At 41.6% G+C, this 13406-nt stretch overlaps 1 protein-coding gene across 7 annotated transcripts in view; it reads right to left on the reverse strand.

Annotated features, from left to right (window-relative positions):
* Positions 1-13406, reverse strand: part of IDE (insulin degrading enzyme) — a 165034-nt gene that overhangs the window by 13225 nt on the left and 138403 nt on the right. For all 7 annotated transcript variants that reach the window (XM_056529403.1, XM_056529399.1, XM_056529397.1 and 4 more), the window contains 3 exons: positions 10805-10949; positions 7316-7426; positions 6750-6870 (listed from right to left, as the gene is read on the reverse strand). In XM_056529403.1, coding sequence (XP_056385378.1) covers positions 6750-6870; positions 7316-7426; positions 10805-10949 — 377 coding nt within the window. The remainder of the gene's footprint in view (positions 1-6749; positions 6871-7315; positions 7427-10804; positions 10950-13406) is intronic.

Genomic DNA, 13406 nt, shown 5'->3' on the forward strand with positions numbered 1-13406 from the left:
AACGCTTGTGTACTGTACCTTACATAGAACCGCTATTTTGTTAATGTAAACGCATCATTTAAGCCTAAAAATCCTATATGCGAGTGATGGCTTATCCTTAGGAAAAGGCCCTCCATGTTTAGGGCACGACATTTGAGGAGGATGGACTCTTCCACTGTGCCGATTGACGGTTCCCACTATTTACACCAGTGTTTACCAACTAGGGTGCCTCCAGCTATTGCAAAACTACAACTCCCAGCATGCCCGGACAGCCGAAGGCTGTCTGGGCATGCTGGGAGTTGTAGTTTTGCAACAGCTGGAGGCACCCTGGTTGGGAAACACTGATTTCCACAGACACAGCGGCTCAGCTCATCAAACATGTGATGTTGTGACTGGTACAGCAACAAAGTGCACCAAAACTTATTCGATGGTGGTCCCTGCTCACCCTGGGGGTTGTGTTTTGGAACTGCAAATTCTTCGAATAGACCACCAATGTAAAGCTCGCCATACACAGAAGTTTTGACAGAAACCACCAATTGGACCTGCTATCCATCTAAGGTGTATTGTGGCCTCATGTCTCATGATGGTGAAACAGAGTCTGGCAGCGTCTTACCCATCCTCTAATGAAAACATATGCATAGTTAGCTGAGCATGCATGTGTATGGGAAGTCAGAAAAATAGAGTGCCAGAAAGAAACAGATTTGTAAATTACTTCTATTAAAAAAATCTCAATCCTTCCTGTACTTAGCTGCTGTATGCTCCACAGGAAGTTCTTTTTTTCTTTTTGAATTTCCTTTCTGTCTGAACACAATGCTCTCTGCTGACACCTCTGTTCATTTTAGGTACTGTCCGGAGCAGGATAGGTTTGCTATGTCCATTTTTAGGATCTGTCCAGAGCAGGAGCAAATCCCCATTGCTGACACCTCTGTTCATTTTAGGTACTGTCCAGAGCAGGATAGGTTTGCTATGGGGATTTGCTCCTGCTCTGGACAGATCCTAAAAATGGACATAGCAAACCTATCCTGCTCTGGACAGTACCTAAAATGAACAGAGGTGTCAGCAGAGAGCATGGTGGTCAGACAAAGGAAATTCAAAAAGAAAAGAATTTCCTGTGGAGCATACAGCATCTGATAAGTACAGGAAGGATTAAGATTATTTTTTAATAGAAGTAATTTACAAATTTGTTACAAAAAACTTTCTGGCACCAGTGGATTAAAAAAAAATAAATAAATAAAAATGTTTTCCAGGGGAGTACCCCTTTAAGACAGGACAGCTTTGCAGCCATGGGGAACCATTTCATACATTAGGTTGCGTTTGTACACTAAAACTGAGAATTTCACTCAAATTGACATTGAAAGGACTTTGGTTTCTGAACATGAAGGGGTAAAGTGAATAGTTATTTCTAGAAATGAGCGAACTTACAATAAATTTGATTAGTCACGAACTTGTCGGCTCGGCAGTTGATGACTTATCCTGCATAAATTAGTTCAGCTTTCCGGTGCTCCGGTGGGCTGGAAAAGGTGGATACAGTCCTAGGAGACTCTTTCCTATTACTGTATCCACCTTTTCCAGCCCACCGGAGCACCTGAAGGCTGAACTAATTTACGCAGAATAAGTCATCAACTGCCGAGCCAAGAAGTTCGTGACGAATCGAATTTACTGTAAGTTCGCTCATCTCTACCGGCTACTATCCTGTGATAATGTCCACAACCCTTAAATACAAGACGTATACGGACCTGCTCGGAGAGTGGTAAAACGCTTGTGTACTGTACCTTACATAGAACCGCTATTTTGTTAATGTAAACGCATCATTTAAGCCTAAAAATCCTATATGCGAGTGATGGCTTATCCTTAGGAAAAGGCCCTCCATGTTTAGGGCACGACATTTGAGGAGGATGGACTCTTCCACTGTGCCGATTGACGGTTCCCACTATTTACACCAGTGTTTACCAACTAGGGTGCCTCCAGCTATTGCAAAACTACAACTCCCAGCATGCCCGGACAGCCGAAGGCTGTCTGGGCATGCTGGGAGTTGTAGTTTTGCAACAGCTGGAGGCACCCTGGTTGGGAAACACTGATTTCCACAGACACAGCGGCTCAGCTCATCAAACATGTGATGTTGTGACTGGTACAGCAACAAAGTGCACCAAAACTTATTCGATGGTGGTCCCTGCTCACCCTGGGGGTTGTGTTTTGGAACTGCAAATTCTTCGAATAGACCACCAATGTAAAGCTCGCCATACACAGAAGTTTTGACAGAAACCACCAATTGGACCTGCTATCCATCTAAGGTGTATTGTGGCCTCATGTCTCATGATGGTGAAACAGAGTCTGGCAGCGTCTTACCCATCCTCTAATGAAAACATATGCATAGTTAGCTGAGCATGCATGTGTATGGGAAGTCAGAAAAATAGAGTGCCAGAAAGAAACAGATTTGTAAATTACTTCTATTAAAAAAATCTCAATCCTTCCTGTACTTAGCTGCTGTATGCTCCACAGGAAGTTCTTTTTTTCTTTTTGAATTTCCTTTCTGTCTGAACACAATGCTCTCTGCTGACACCTCTGTTCATTTTAGGTACTGTCCGGAGCAGGATAGGTTTGCTATGTCCATTTTTAGGATCTGTCCAGAGCAGGAGCAAATCCCCATTGCTGACACCTCTGTTCATTTTAGGTACTGTCCAGAGCAGGATAGGTTTGCTATGGGGATTTGCTCCTGCTCTGGACAGATCCTAAAAATGGACATAGCAAACCTATCCTGCTCTGGACAGTACCTAAAATGAACAGAGGTGTCAGCAGAGAGCATGGTGGTCAGACAAAGGAAATTCAAAAAGAAAAGAATTTCCTGTGGAGCATACAGCATCTGATAAGTACAGGAAGGATTAAGATTATTTTTTAATAGAAGTAATTTACAAATTTGTTACAAAAAACTTTCTGGCACCAGTGGATTAAAAAAAAAATAAATAAATAAAAATGTTTTCCAGGGGAGTACCCCTTTAAGACAGGACAGCTTTGCAGCCATGGGGAACCATTTCATACATTAGGTTGCGTTTGTACACTAAAACTGAGAATTTCACTCAAATTGACATTGAAAGGACTTTGGTTTCTGAACATGAAGGGGTAAAGTGAATAGTTATTTCTAGAAATGAGCGAACTTACAATAAATTTGATTAGTCACGAACTTGTCGGCTCGGCAGTTGATGACTTATCCTGCATAAATTAGTTCAGCTTTCCGGTGCTCCGGTGGGCTGGAAAAGGTGGATACAGTCCTAGGAGACTCTTTCCTATTACTGTATCCACCTTTTCCAGCCCACCGGAGCACCTGAAGGCTGAACTAATTTACGCAGAATAAGTCATCAACTGCCGAGCCAAGAAGTTCGTGACGAATCGAATTTACTGTAAGTTCGCTCATCTCTAGTTATCTCACTTGGACCCCTACCCCTACTGAAATACTATTAGAAGTGCTACTGGTCAGGAAAATTGCCTTCGCTTTTTTGACAACCCTTTTATCGAGCCCCTCTGATGTATGGATGTAGGAAACAAATATAAAAACAAGTAAAGTCTGCATTTTGTATTAAAAGGAATGAGTGAAGGCCGTGCTCATAATCCACCGGCTCTGACCCACTTTCTGCATTTATGCTCTGCAATCTTCCGGCACATGTGTTTACGCTCCAGAGCAAATAACTTGGCTCGTTCAGGTGGTGTAAGGAGATAAAGCTGTGCTCTCTGCAGCGCAGAGAATATGATTTATAGGGCTGCCGGGACGGCAAATTAAGTATCATAGAACTGGAAAATGGTCTATTAGAACAGCGGCAAATATCACCCGCGGCACAAACAAAAGGACTCCAAGCAGGGAAATGCAGAGATCATAATGCGCTGTTCTAGACAAAGAATAAAAACGAACGCGCCCCTGTCTGCGCACGAGATGAACAAAAAACTATCCCTATACACATCCAGAAATAGAAGAGCTAGGATACAATGTATGAAATATGGAGCCACATTCTCAAACCATCCCTGCTGGGAGCCAATCCAGTACAATGGATAAAAGAGAACAGAGATTTCCTTAATGGCCAGAAAGTGCTGCAGAACTACTCAATGTCCATGATACAGTCCTGGATTTCACCCAAATCACCTAGGAAATCAACTAAATATGGGAACAGTTAAGGGCTGGGCGGTATACTGGTTCATACCGAATACTGACATTTTTGGGCTGCACGATATGAATTTTTCCCCATACCGCAATACTGGTTGGGCCCCTCCCCCTTGGGAATGAATTATCAGCCCAGCGCACTGTCCCCACTAGAGATCAGCGAACTTACAATAAATTCGATTCGTCGCGAACTTCTCGGCTCGGCAGTTGATGACTTATCCTGCGTAAATTAGTTCAGCTTTCAGGTGCTCCGGTGGGCTGGAAAAGGTGGATACAGTCGTAGGAAAGAGTCTCAACTGTCATCAACTGCCGAGCCGAGAAGTTCGTGACGAATCAAATATACTGTAAGTTTGCTCATCTCTAGTCCCCACATCGGGGAACTAATCATATGTGACCCGCCAGCGCTGTTCTGCTCCCCTCAAATTAATTATCAGCCCAGTGGGGTACTACTCACATATGTCACCCGCAAGCACTGCCCTTCTCCTCTTTGTTGGGGGCCGCCGGCGCTGGAACTCTATACTGTACGCCAGGGGTCTCCAACCTGCGGACCTCCAGCTGTTGCAAAACTACAACTCCCAGCATGCCCGGACAGCCAACGGCTGTCCGGGCATGCTGGGAGTTGTAGTTTTGCAACAGCTGGAGGTCCGCAGGTTGGAGACCACTGCTGTACACTGTATCCCTATGCCCGGGCTGCAAAACATAAAGAAAGTAAACTTTAACTTCCCTACGTCGGCCTTACGTCGGGGGGAGAAGAAGAGCGCTGGTGGGTAACATGATTTTGGGGTATGGGGGGGCGGAGCAGAACAGCGCTGGCAGGTCACATGATTGGGGGGGGGGGGGTGAAAGAAATACCGTTATATACTGTGGAACCGCCATAAGTTACAGAAATACCGTGATACACACATTTGGTCGTACCGCCCAGCTCTAGAAACAGTCTACAATGGTAGAAGAGCAGAGGGGCAAATCTGCACAAACATTTGTAGCTACTTCTCCAAGCAACGTATTCAGCAGAAGGGAAATATTCAACATAAGGAGCCTCCAAAATCCCAAGATTTTCCACATTAATAGATGCACTTTACAATATGGAGAATAAATTTCCCTTTTGCAATTAAACCGGTTTCCACCTTTCCAGATATCCCTAAATTTCAAATACAGTGGTAAATTTATTTTTATATAGATAACATAAAAGAGCTGCAGAACCTGTTGGCGCTATATAAATATAGATGTAATTGGGATTATATTATTCCCCTGACATCCAGTTAGACCTTAATGCCCAAACATTTTTTTTCCTTTTTCCATTGTCGTCTTATATGTGATTTAATATTTTTTGTCAACAAAATCATATAAGGGCTTGTTTTTTTCAGGACAAATTGTATTTTGAATGACAATTTTAGGGTCTGTATATTTTATTGGTTAAAGGGGTACTCTAGAAAAAAAAAATTGTTTTCCACCAATCAACTGGTGCCAAAAAATTACAGACTTTTCAATTACTTCTATTTAAAAATCTTAATCCTTCCAGCTGCTGTATGCTCCAGAGGAAGTGGTGTAGGTTTTTTCTGTCTGACCACAGTGCTCTCTGCTGACACCTATGTCCATGTCAGGAACTGTCCAGAGCAGGAGAGGTTTGCTATGGAGATTTGCTTGTACTCTGGGAAAAATCCTGACATGGACAGTGGTGTCAGCAGAGATTTTGTCATTCATTTTTTGCACTTTAAATTTGCGCCGTTCACCATAAGGTAAAAACATTAAAGCTTCATTCTGTGTTTCAGCATGATTACAGCAATACCAAATTTATATATTTTTCTTTATGTTACACTGTCATAATAGTAAACATAAAAATTAGTGTCACAACATTACAAGACCCATAACTTATTTTTTCTTCCTGATGTCACTTTGTTAGGACTTTTTTTTTTTTTTTTTTTTTTTAAACACAGGAAAGCATGTAGTTTAGCAAAGCATGTAGTTTTATTTTTATTTATTTATTTTGTAAAGAATTTACTTCTCCCACAGGGTGACTAACAGTATACTAGTGCAGTGTATTTAGCCTGTCAGCATAACGCTGACAAGCAATGTACTCAACCATGCTGCACAGCACGGCCGGTTACACAGACACCCATAGCAAGCTGGGAGCCTTTACTAGAACCCTGGCTGTCACAGAAACCATAATACTAATATTCCTGATATTTTATTCTTCCCTTGTTGACAGCTCACTGCCTGCTTACAAACTACCACTCCACTCTCTATAGAAGCAACAGTTGGGCTGGTGAGTGTGTATATAATATACAAACACACACCCGCCTGACCAACTTTTCTAGAGTGGAGCAGTGGTCGGTAACCTAGGCAATGAGCTGTTCAGGGAAGGAAAAAAGCAAGAATATCAGGGGAAAAAAAGGAAAGTTTGCTAAATTAATGTATTTGCAAAAATATTTACCTTAACCTGCCCTACACATTTAGTTACATTAGTGGAGATGGAACTCTCTAAACACACTAGGTCATTATCTTAGGGGAAAAAAAATTCCTTTTTAAACCCAAGAAGGAAATCTACACTCTGGATATGCAGATAAGGCATCAACTAATATACAGAAAACTACTTCAGTTAGTCTAAAATTCCTTATTTCCTTACCTTCTAGAGCTTCCCGGAGCTCCTCTTTGGTCCAGGCCACTTCAGTCATCAGCAGCCTTAGGTAATACATTGCATGCTGGTGAGGCTGTTCTGCCCGGAAATTGTTCAGGGAGCGCATGTACTGCAAAAGAGAAAAATCTCACGTTATAAATAACTATACATTTCCCCCCAGATGTTTTTATATATGTAATAGACATTGGCAAACCTTCTCAACATAAATTTTTTCAACCACCAATAGGTGAAAAGATCCTAACATTATTTAGGAGTAATGCATATTGAGGTTTTCTGCCATATTCACAGTATAGGAGTGCTGACAGCTTATTCTGATGGAATCAGCAAGGGATCGCTTCCGAAACAGGATTTATTTTCTACTAATATAATTCTAGAATATATGAAGAAGTGTCTCCAAGCTGCTGCATCAATCAAATGGATTTGTAAGAAGAAATGCCTTCAGAAGTATGATGGATGAGAAAAGAACCAGGACTGATCGGGCAGAACCAGAGAATGGATCAAAGATCAGCCACATAGAGAAGACAAAAATCTTTAAAATCTAGGGGAGGACTTACCGCTTCCTTAATGATCTCGAACCGTTTCTCGTCTATCTCAAATGTAGCCATTTTCTCAATGATTTTCTTCAGTAAGATATGCTGCTTGTCATTGTAACCTTTCACAGACAGCTGGAAAACAGGAAACAGATCAGCGCATCCCCGAGGCAACATATCTTAAAGGAAAACTGTCACCCTGATCCCCCGCACTAAACCAAATACATTGGGTTATAGCGTGGGTGACCAGGAGTCAAAAGAGGGGTCACTTACTAAGTTTGTTAAAGTTTTTCCTCCGATACGGCCTTCAGAAGTTCTGTTGCTTAACTAAATTGGGCGCAGGAGGCGGGGCTCCGCTGGCTGGCCACCCCTGTCATCTACTGCTGGCCCCTCAATTTGAATAATCATCTTCTGCGACTCAACATCCCAGTGACATGGAGTTGCTGGTCACGTGAGTGCTCCGCTCTGTAGCTGTGACACCTCTTTGGACTCCTGGTCACCCACGCTATAACCCAATGTATCGGGTTTAGTGTGGGTAATCAAAGCGACAGTTTCCCTTTAAGTCACAGAAGATGGGTATGGGGAGGGGGTTCTTCATCTGCTAGTACTGTAGTTATATGGGGTTCTAAAGCACACAATTGAGGGGTGTGTGTGAGTTAAAAAGAATTGTCCAGACAAAAAAGGTGGCCATACACCTAAGACAGCTGTTAGCCCAATGAGCTATTCCTCCCAGTTCCCCTATTTATGTACATTTAGTTGGTGAACATGTCTTCAAAAAGGGAGAGGGGAATAAATGTATATTACAAAGGCAGACTGCTGCCGCTACTAGTGCCGATCAAGTAGATTGGTTCCTATTAACATTAGGTGGTCGGTCAGTCCTGACCATTGCTTGGCATGCGTCTGATGTGTATGGCAACCTATACTATCCTGGCTAATCAGGTGTGGAGAGACGCAACTTAATGCTAAGCTGTACAGCTGCAAAAGTGACTGCGCAACACCCAGCTGAGTATCTTGCATGTGTCCTATTCAAATTACTCAATGTAGAATACTTACTGGGTGTCAGATGCGTGCCTTAGCAACTGTAATGCCCAACACAAAATTGTGTCTCTTCACGCTTTATGTCAGATCCAGCCGGAGTGTATGCCTGGACAACCCCTTTTATGATGGAGCACTACACTCAGGACAGCATTTTCTTAGGCAGACTCAGTTCATAATAATACAGTACATGCTCTGGTACATAGACTAGTTAAGAGAGGTTTTCCAGTTACCCCATTAGGGCTTTCTGATATATAGAGATCTATCTAGATCTATCTATCCATTCCTCAGTACAGCCATGCATTACATGGACATCACAATAAAATCAGTAGGCATCATCTACTGCTCACTTTCTCCTGTGGTGGTACTACATAAGACATGAACACCTCCTGCAGGTTTCCCACATTACAGATCTTTGCAGGGACCAGCAGCAGGTCAAATAAGGATTGCCTACAGAGGAAACCAAGATTGGGAGCCTAATAATTTTATATGCTGGTGAATTCTTACTTCCCATTCTCAGATACTGTAGTCTGCCTAAAAGAAATGGCTCCTTGCATGTATGTACACAGAGTAAATTTTGGCATTGAGCATGTGTGAGCAAAACACTTGCAACTGTTAGGATCACAAGCACGACAGACTCATTTAGGACAGAGAGAAGTATACCCTGTGAATATAGTTTAATCTAAAGGGAACAAGTCGCATCTAAAAGTCGTAACTTTTCATATTTTATTGTGGGTTAGTAAAATGAATGCATTATGTGTGAGTTACCATACAAGACGATCATGCATCACAAACTTTATAAGGCCCCTCCACCTTTTTTAAGTGATAGTGTAAAGGAATAGCTACCTAACCTCTAACAAGAACCTGGGATAAAAACACCATAAAAATCAATACTACTACAACTATAGGGCCTAAAAAATGTATTCTTATTACAGGGTGGTTCCAATCCTTCAGCATGGAGTGGCACATTTGGAGGACTATGACTATGCATTACACTAAAATCTCATTGATATCAATGTAATGCTTCACTTCCCCACCAAGGTGGCGCTGCAGTCAAACTGAACGCTTGCTCATCCCTATGGATTGAGGTGACTGCAAAGATCACAGGAACGAGAGATACTCCTATGTCTCCTATGTTCATCTATGTGTCCATGATGATTTACTATAGAATAAAATATTAAACAGTTATTAGTTCTAATGCCCTTCCTTCCCTCCCACCCCCAAACTAACATGCAGGTTCAGCTCGTAAAGCAGGAAGCAAATTTACCATAGATATTAAAGGGGTTGTCTTGTTTTTTGTGGTTTGAATTTCTTTCCTTAAAAAGGAGCAGTCCAGGATTGGAAAACGTATCCCCTATCCTAAGTATAGGGGATAATTTTCTAATCGCAGGGGGTCTCTGACCGTCGGGACTCCCCCGCAATCTCCTCTACGGGGCCCCGGCCAGATAGCGTGTGTGTAGACCACCGAACGAAGCAACGGCCGGCAAGCCCCCTCAATAGAGCGCTATGGCTGAGATTGTCGAAGGCAGCGCTCAGTCTCTCCCATAGAGTTGTATTGAGGGGGCATGTCAGCCGCCGATTCGTGTAGTGGTTGACGCACCCCCCTCCTGCGAATTGCCAAGGCCCCGTATGGGAAATTACGAGGGTCCCAGCCGTCAGACCCCCTACGATCTGAAACTTATCCCCTATCCTTAGGATAGGGGATATTTTTTTTTTTTTAGTCCTTAAGAACTCCATTTTGCATTCATATATGACTGTCAATATGGCTACTAGTTGCCAATTCTTGCATTATACTGTATATACACCTTAATGCACTAGAAAAGCCTTGCCAAGGGGGAACCTTTTTCAATTTATATACAAGCCAGAATAAGCACCCCACACAGATATATTTTTATGCCTTTTCATGCCTTGACGGGAAGTCTCTGCTTCCTGGAGATATTTACTTACAAGAATTGCATTCATTCCTGATGCAATGCCATAGATGACACCTGCGAGGCGGGCTGCATATGTATACTCTTTTAAATCATCCTTCAATAACCTTAGAAACAGGTATGTCATGTTGCAATGGAGGGGGTCAGCATAAATGTAACGACTAACAAAAAGAAAATGGAAAAAAAAATGGAACAAAAATAAAAGACAAAAAAAAAAACTAAAAATAAACAGAACAGATGCACTAAACCTGATAATGCAAGCAATGAGGTGAACGTGCAATGAGGACCTTTGACAAAAAGAGTATGAATATGCAGCTTCACAATCACATTGTCTTAGAGATGGGATGGTGTCTGGACTGAAACAGATCTCAGGTTTCTGTGGCTCAAATTTCCAGAGAGGTTGGTTCCAGTAAGTGATATCTAAAAAGTTGGTTCTACAAATAAAAAATAAAAAAAAGGGACTAAAAGCTTTAATCTTCCACCCATAACAGGTACCAGGGAGGAAGGAGGAGCTGGTCTTTTATCCGCCTTGGTTTCAGGTACTTACATACATCCCATAGATGGTATTTTGGAGGTCATAGTTCAGGCCGGCTAGCTCTGCTGCATATGCATACTCGTTGAGAGAATCTTTAAGAAGTTCAAGGTACAAATAGGCCATGTTACAATGCAAAGGATCCACATAAGCAAATGGGCTGAAAAAGAATATGGAGATTAAGGTCTGGCTTCATTATTTCCTTGTTACAAATATCTAAACCAGTAGGACTCAACCAGCAGCACTTTATGGAATTATAAGGATCTGCCTTGATGGCTTTCCTTTAGATTTTGAGGGAATTACTCTATGTTCTTCCACCAGTCAACTAGTAGACACAGATCTACATACATAGAACAATGGAAGGTTAACAATTACATTTTTTTTGCAACATCTCTTAAAAAGTGTGACTACAAAAGTTTAGCATCTAATCTATGCCCTGATCTCTAGGAACTGGTGCCTGGAGCACTGTACATTAGGCTTATACTGTCTACAGTAAATTGTCCATCTATATCAAAGTACAATGACTGAATAAAAAAGTATGGAAGTAGCAAAAATTGAACGCCAGAATTCACTTAGGATCCAAATACAATATACACAGAATTTGATAATTCAGAATTAAAAATAGACTTTTTACAAAAAGGACCCTATGACATTCGCCAAACAGGCAGATAATCACCTTGTGTGACAGTCCCCATCATCAGCTGATGAATGAGAAAAAGCTTATTTGTTTGACAATTGACTGACAGGTTTAAGAACAACTTGGTGGAAGCACATCTCTCTGTGGAATAGGGCATGAGCTCCCAACCAAATGACAAAACACAGAGCACAAACGATCCAGTCAATCAATCGTGCAGGCCTCGCTGCTTAATAATCAAAAAAACTTTTGATATATTATAGGGAATAGTGCTGAGCTTGTCTGTGTCCCGGCTGCAGTCTGAGATTTAGGACCCCAGCAGGAGTCTGAAATCTATATAAAAAGGCTTGCGGCCAGGACTGGCAGGGAGACCAATAATGGTCATTTTTTCAAAGTGGAAAATTAAATAAAAAGAAGCATTTTTTTTTTTTTTAATAACATGCTATTGAAAAGTTATTCTGCATACATGTGAGGCCTCAGGGACCTGACAGATTTCCTTTATATCAGATACTCATTGGATTGTGCTTAACTAGATTCTATGGTAGTGCTTCCCAACCAGGGTGCCTCCAGCCTCCAAAACTACAACTCCCAGCATTCCCGGACAGCCGGAAAAGTTTAGGTATAGTCCCAAAATGTGGATAGCTGGACTACATAGGCTGATACTCTTGCTGGATAAAAATCTATAGTATAGTGTACATAAATTCCTAGACGCATTTTAGGGTGCTTCAGAAAACATAATGACCCTTTCCTCAGTAGGGACACTGAATTAATTGTGAGCTGCACTCTGCAAAATTTCTTAAACCCACCAATCCTACATTTATGACATAATCTAAGGTTAGTCAAATGTAAAATCATGGGATAACCCTAGAGATGAGCGAACTTACAGTAAATTCGATTCATCACAAACTTCTCGGCTCGGCAGTTGATGACTTTTCCTGCATAAATGAGTTCAGCCTTCAGGTGCTCCGGTGGGCTGGAAAAGGTGGATACAGTCCTAGGAAAGAGTCTCCTAGGACTGTATCCACCTTTTCCAGCCCACCGGAAAGCTGAACTAATTTATGCAGGATAAGTCATCAACTGCCGAGCCGAGAAGTTCGTGACGAATTAAATTTACTGTAAGTTCGCTCATCTCTAGATAACCCTTCATGAGAAACTTTAGACCATTGCAGGCAACACATTTATCATATAAAATAGATAAGAGTATGTGATGAAAGAAGCTCTAAAACTAACAAAACAACCATTCAAGTGGAACAACAGCCAGCACCTGTTAATATTCGAGATTTATTATAACCCTTAAAAGTCCATATAGACAGCAGTGAGGGAAAACATAGGAACAATAAAGTCCTGAAAGTAGCTTGGAGAATTCCTTCATAGCCGACATTTTTCAGGCTCAATGGCCTTTAGTCCTGGCATACATGTCTGCACATTAGTCTTTTGTACTAACCGGAGTACCTGCTACTCCACCCCGCCCAAGAAAGGGAGGGACTCAGGTGCATAATACACAAATACAACTTTATTGTTCTGTGTGAACAAAACACAAGAAGCAAATGCAAATGAAGAAAAAAAAGAAAAAAAAAAAAAAAAAAGACCTTCAATACTGTAATATTAGGTCAGTCCTACTGTTAAGACCAAGTGGCTGTATGCTGTTTAAAAGATATATCCACATTGTCTCCTTGTTCCGGGGATATTGCACAAGGTCACCGCCCTTTTGGATGGCGTTACCTTCTTGATCCCTGAAAACTTTAGTGAAGAATCATTTCCTTGATTATGAATAAAAAATTATTTAGAGACATTAGAGATGTCACTGGTAAGAGGACAGCAGCATGTCCGACATGTTCTTGTATTTGCTTTTTGAGTTTCCTTTTGGTGCTTCCTATATAGTTCATACGGCATTCAGTACAGGTGATTTTGTACACTACGTATTCACTGTTGCAATTAATAAAAGTTTTCACAAGATGTTTGGTGTTGTCTATTGTACCTTCA

The sequence above is a fragment of the Hyla sarda genome, chromosome 7 (genome assembly GCF_029499605.1).
Source record: "Hyla sarda isolate aHylSar1 chromosome 7, aHylSar1.hap1, whole genome shotgun sequence".
NCBI lineage: Eukaryota > Metazoa > Chordata > Amphibia > Anura > Hylidae > Hyla > Hyla sarda.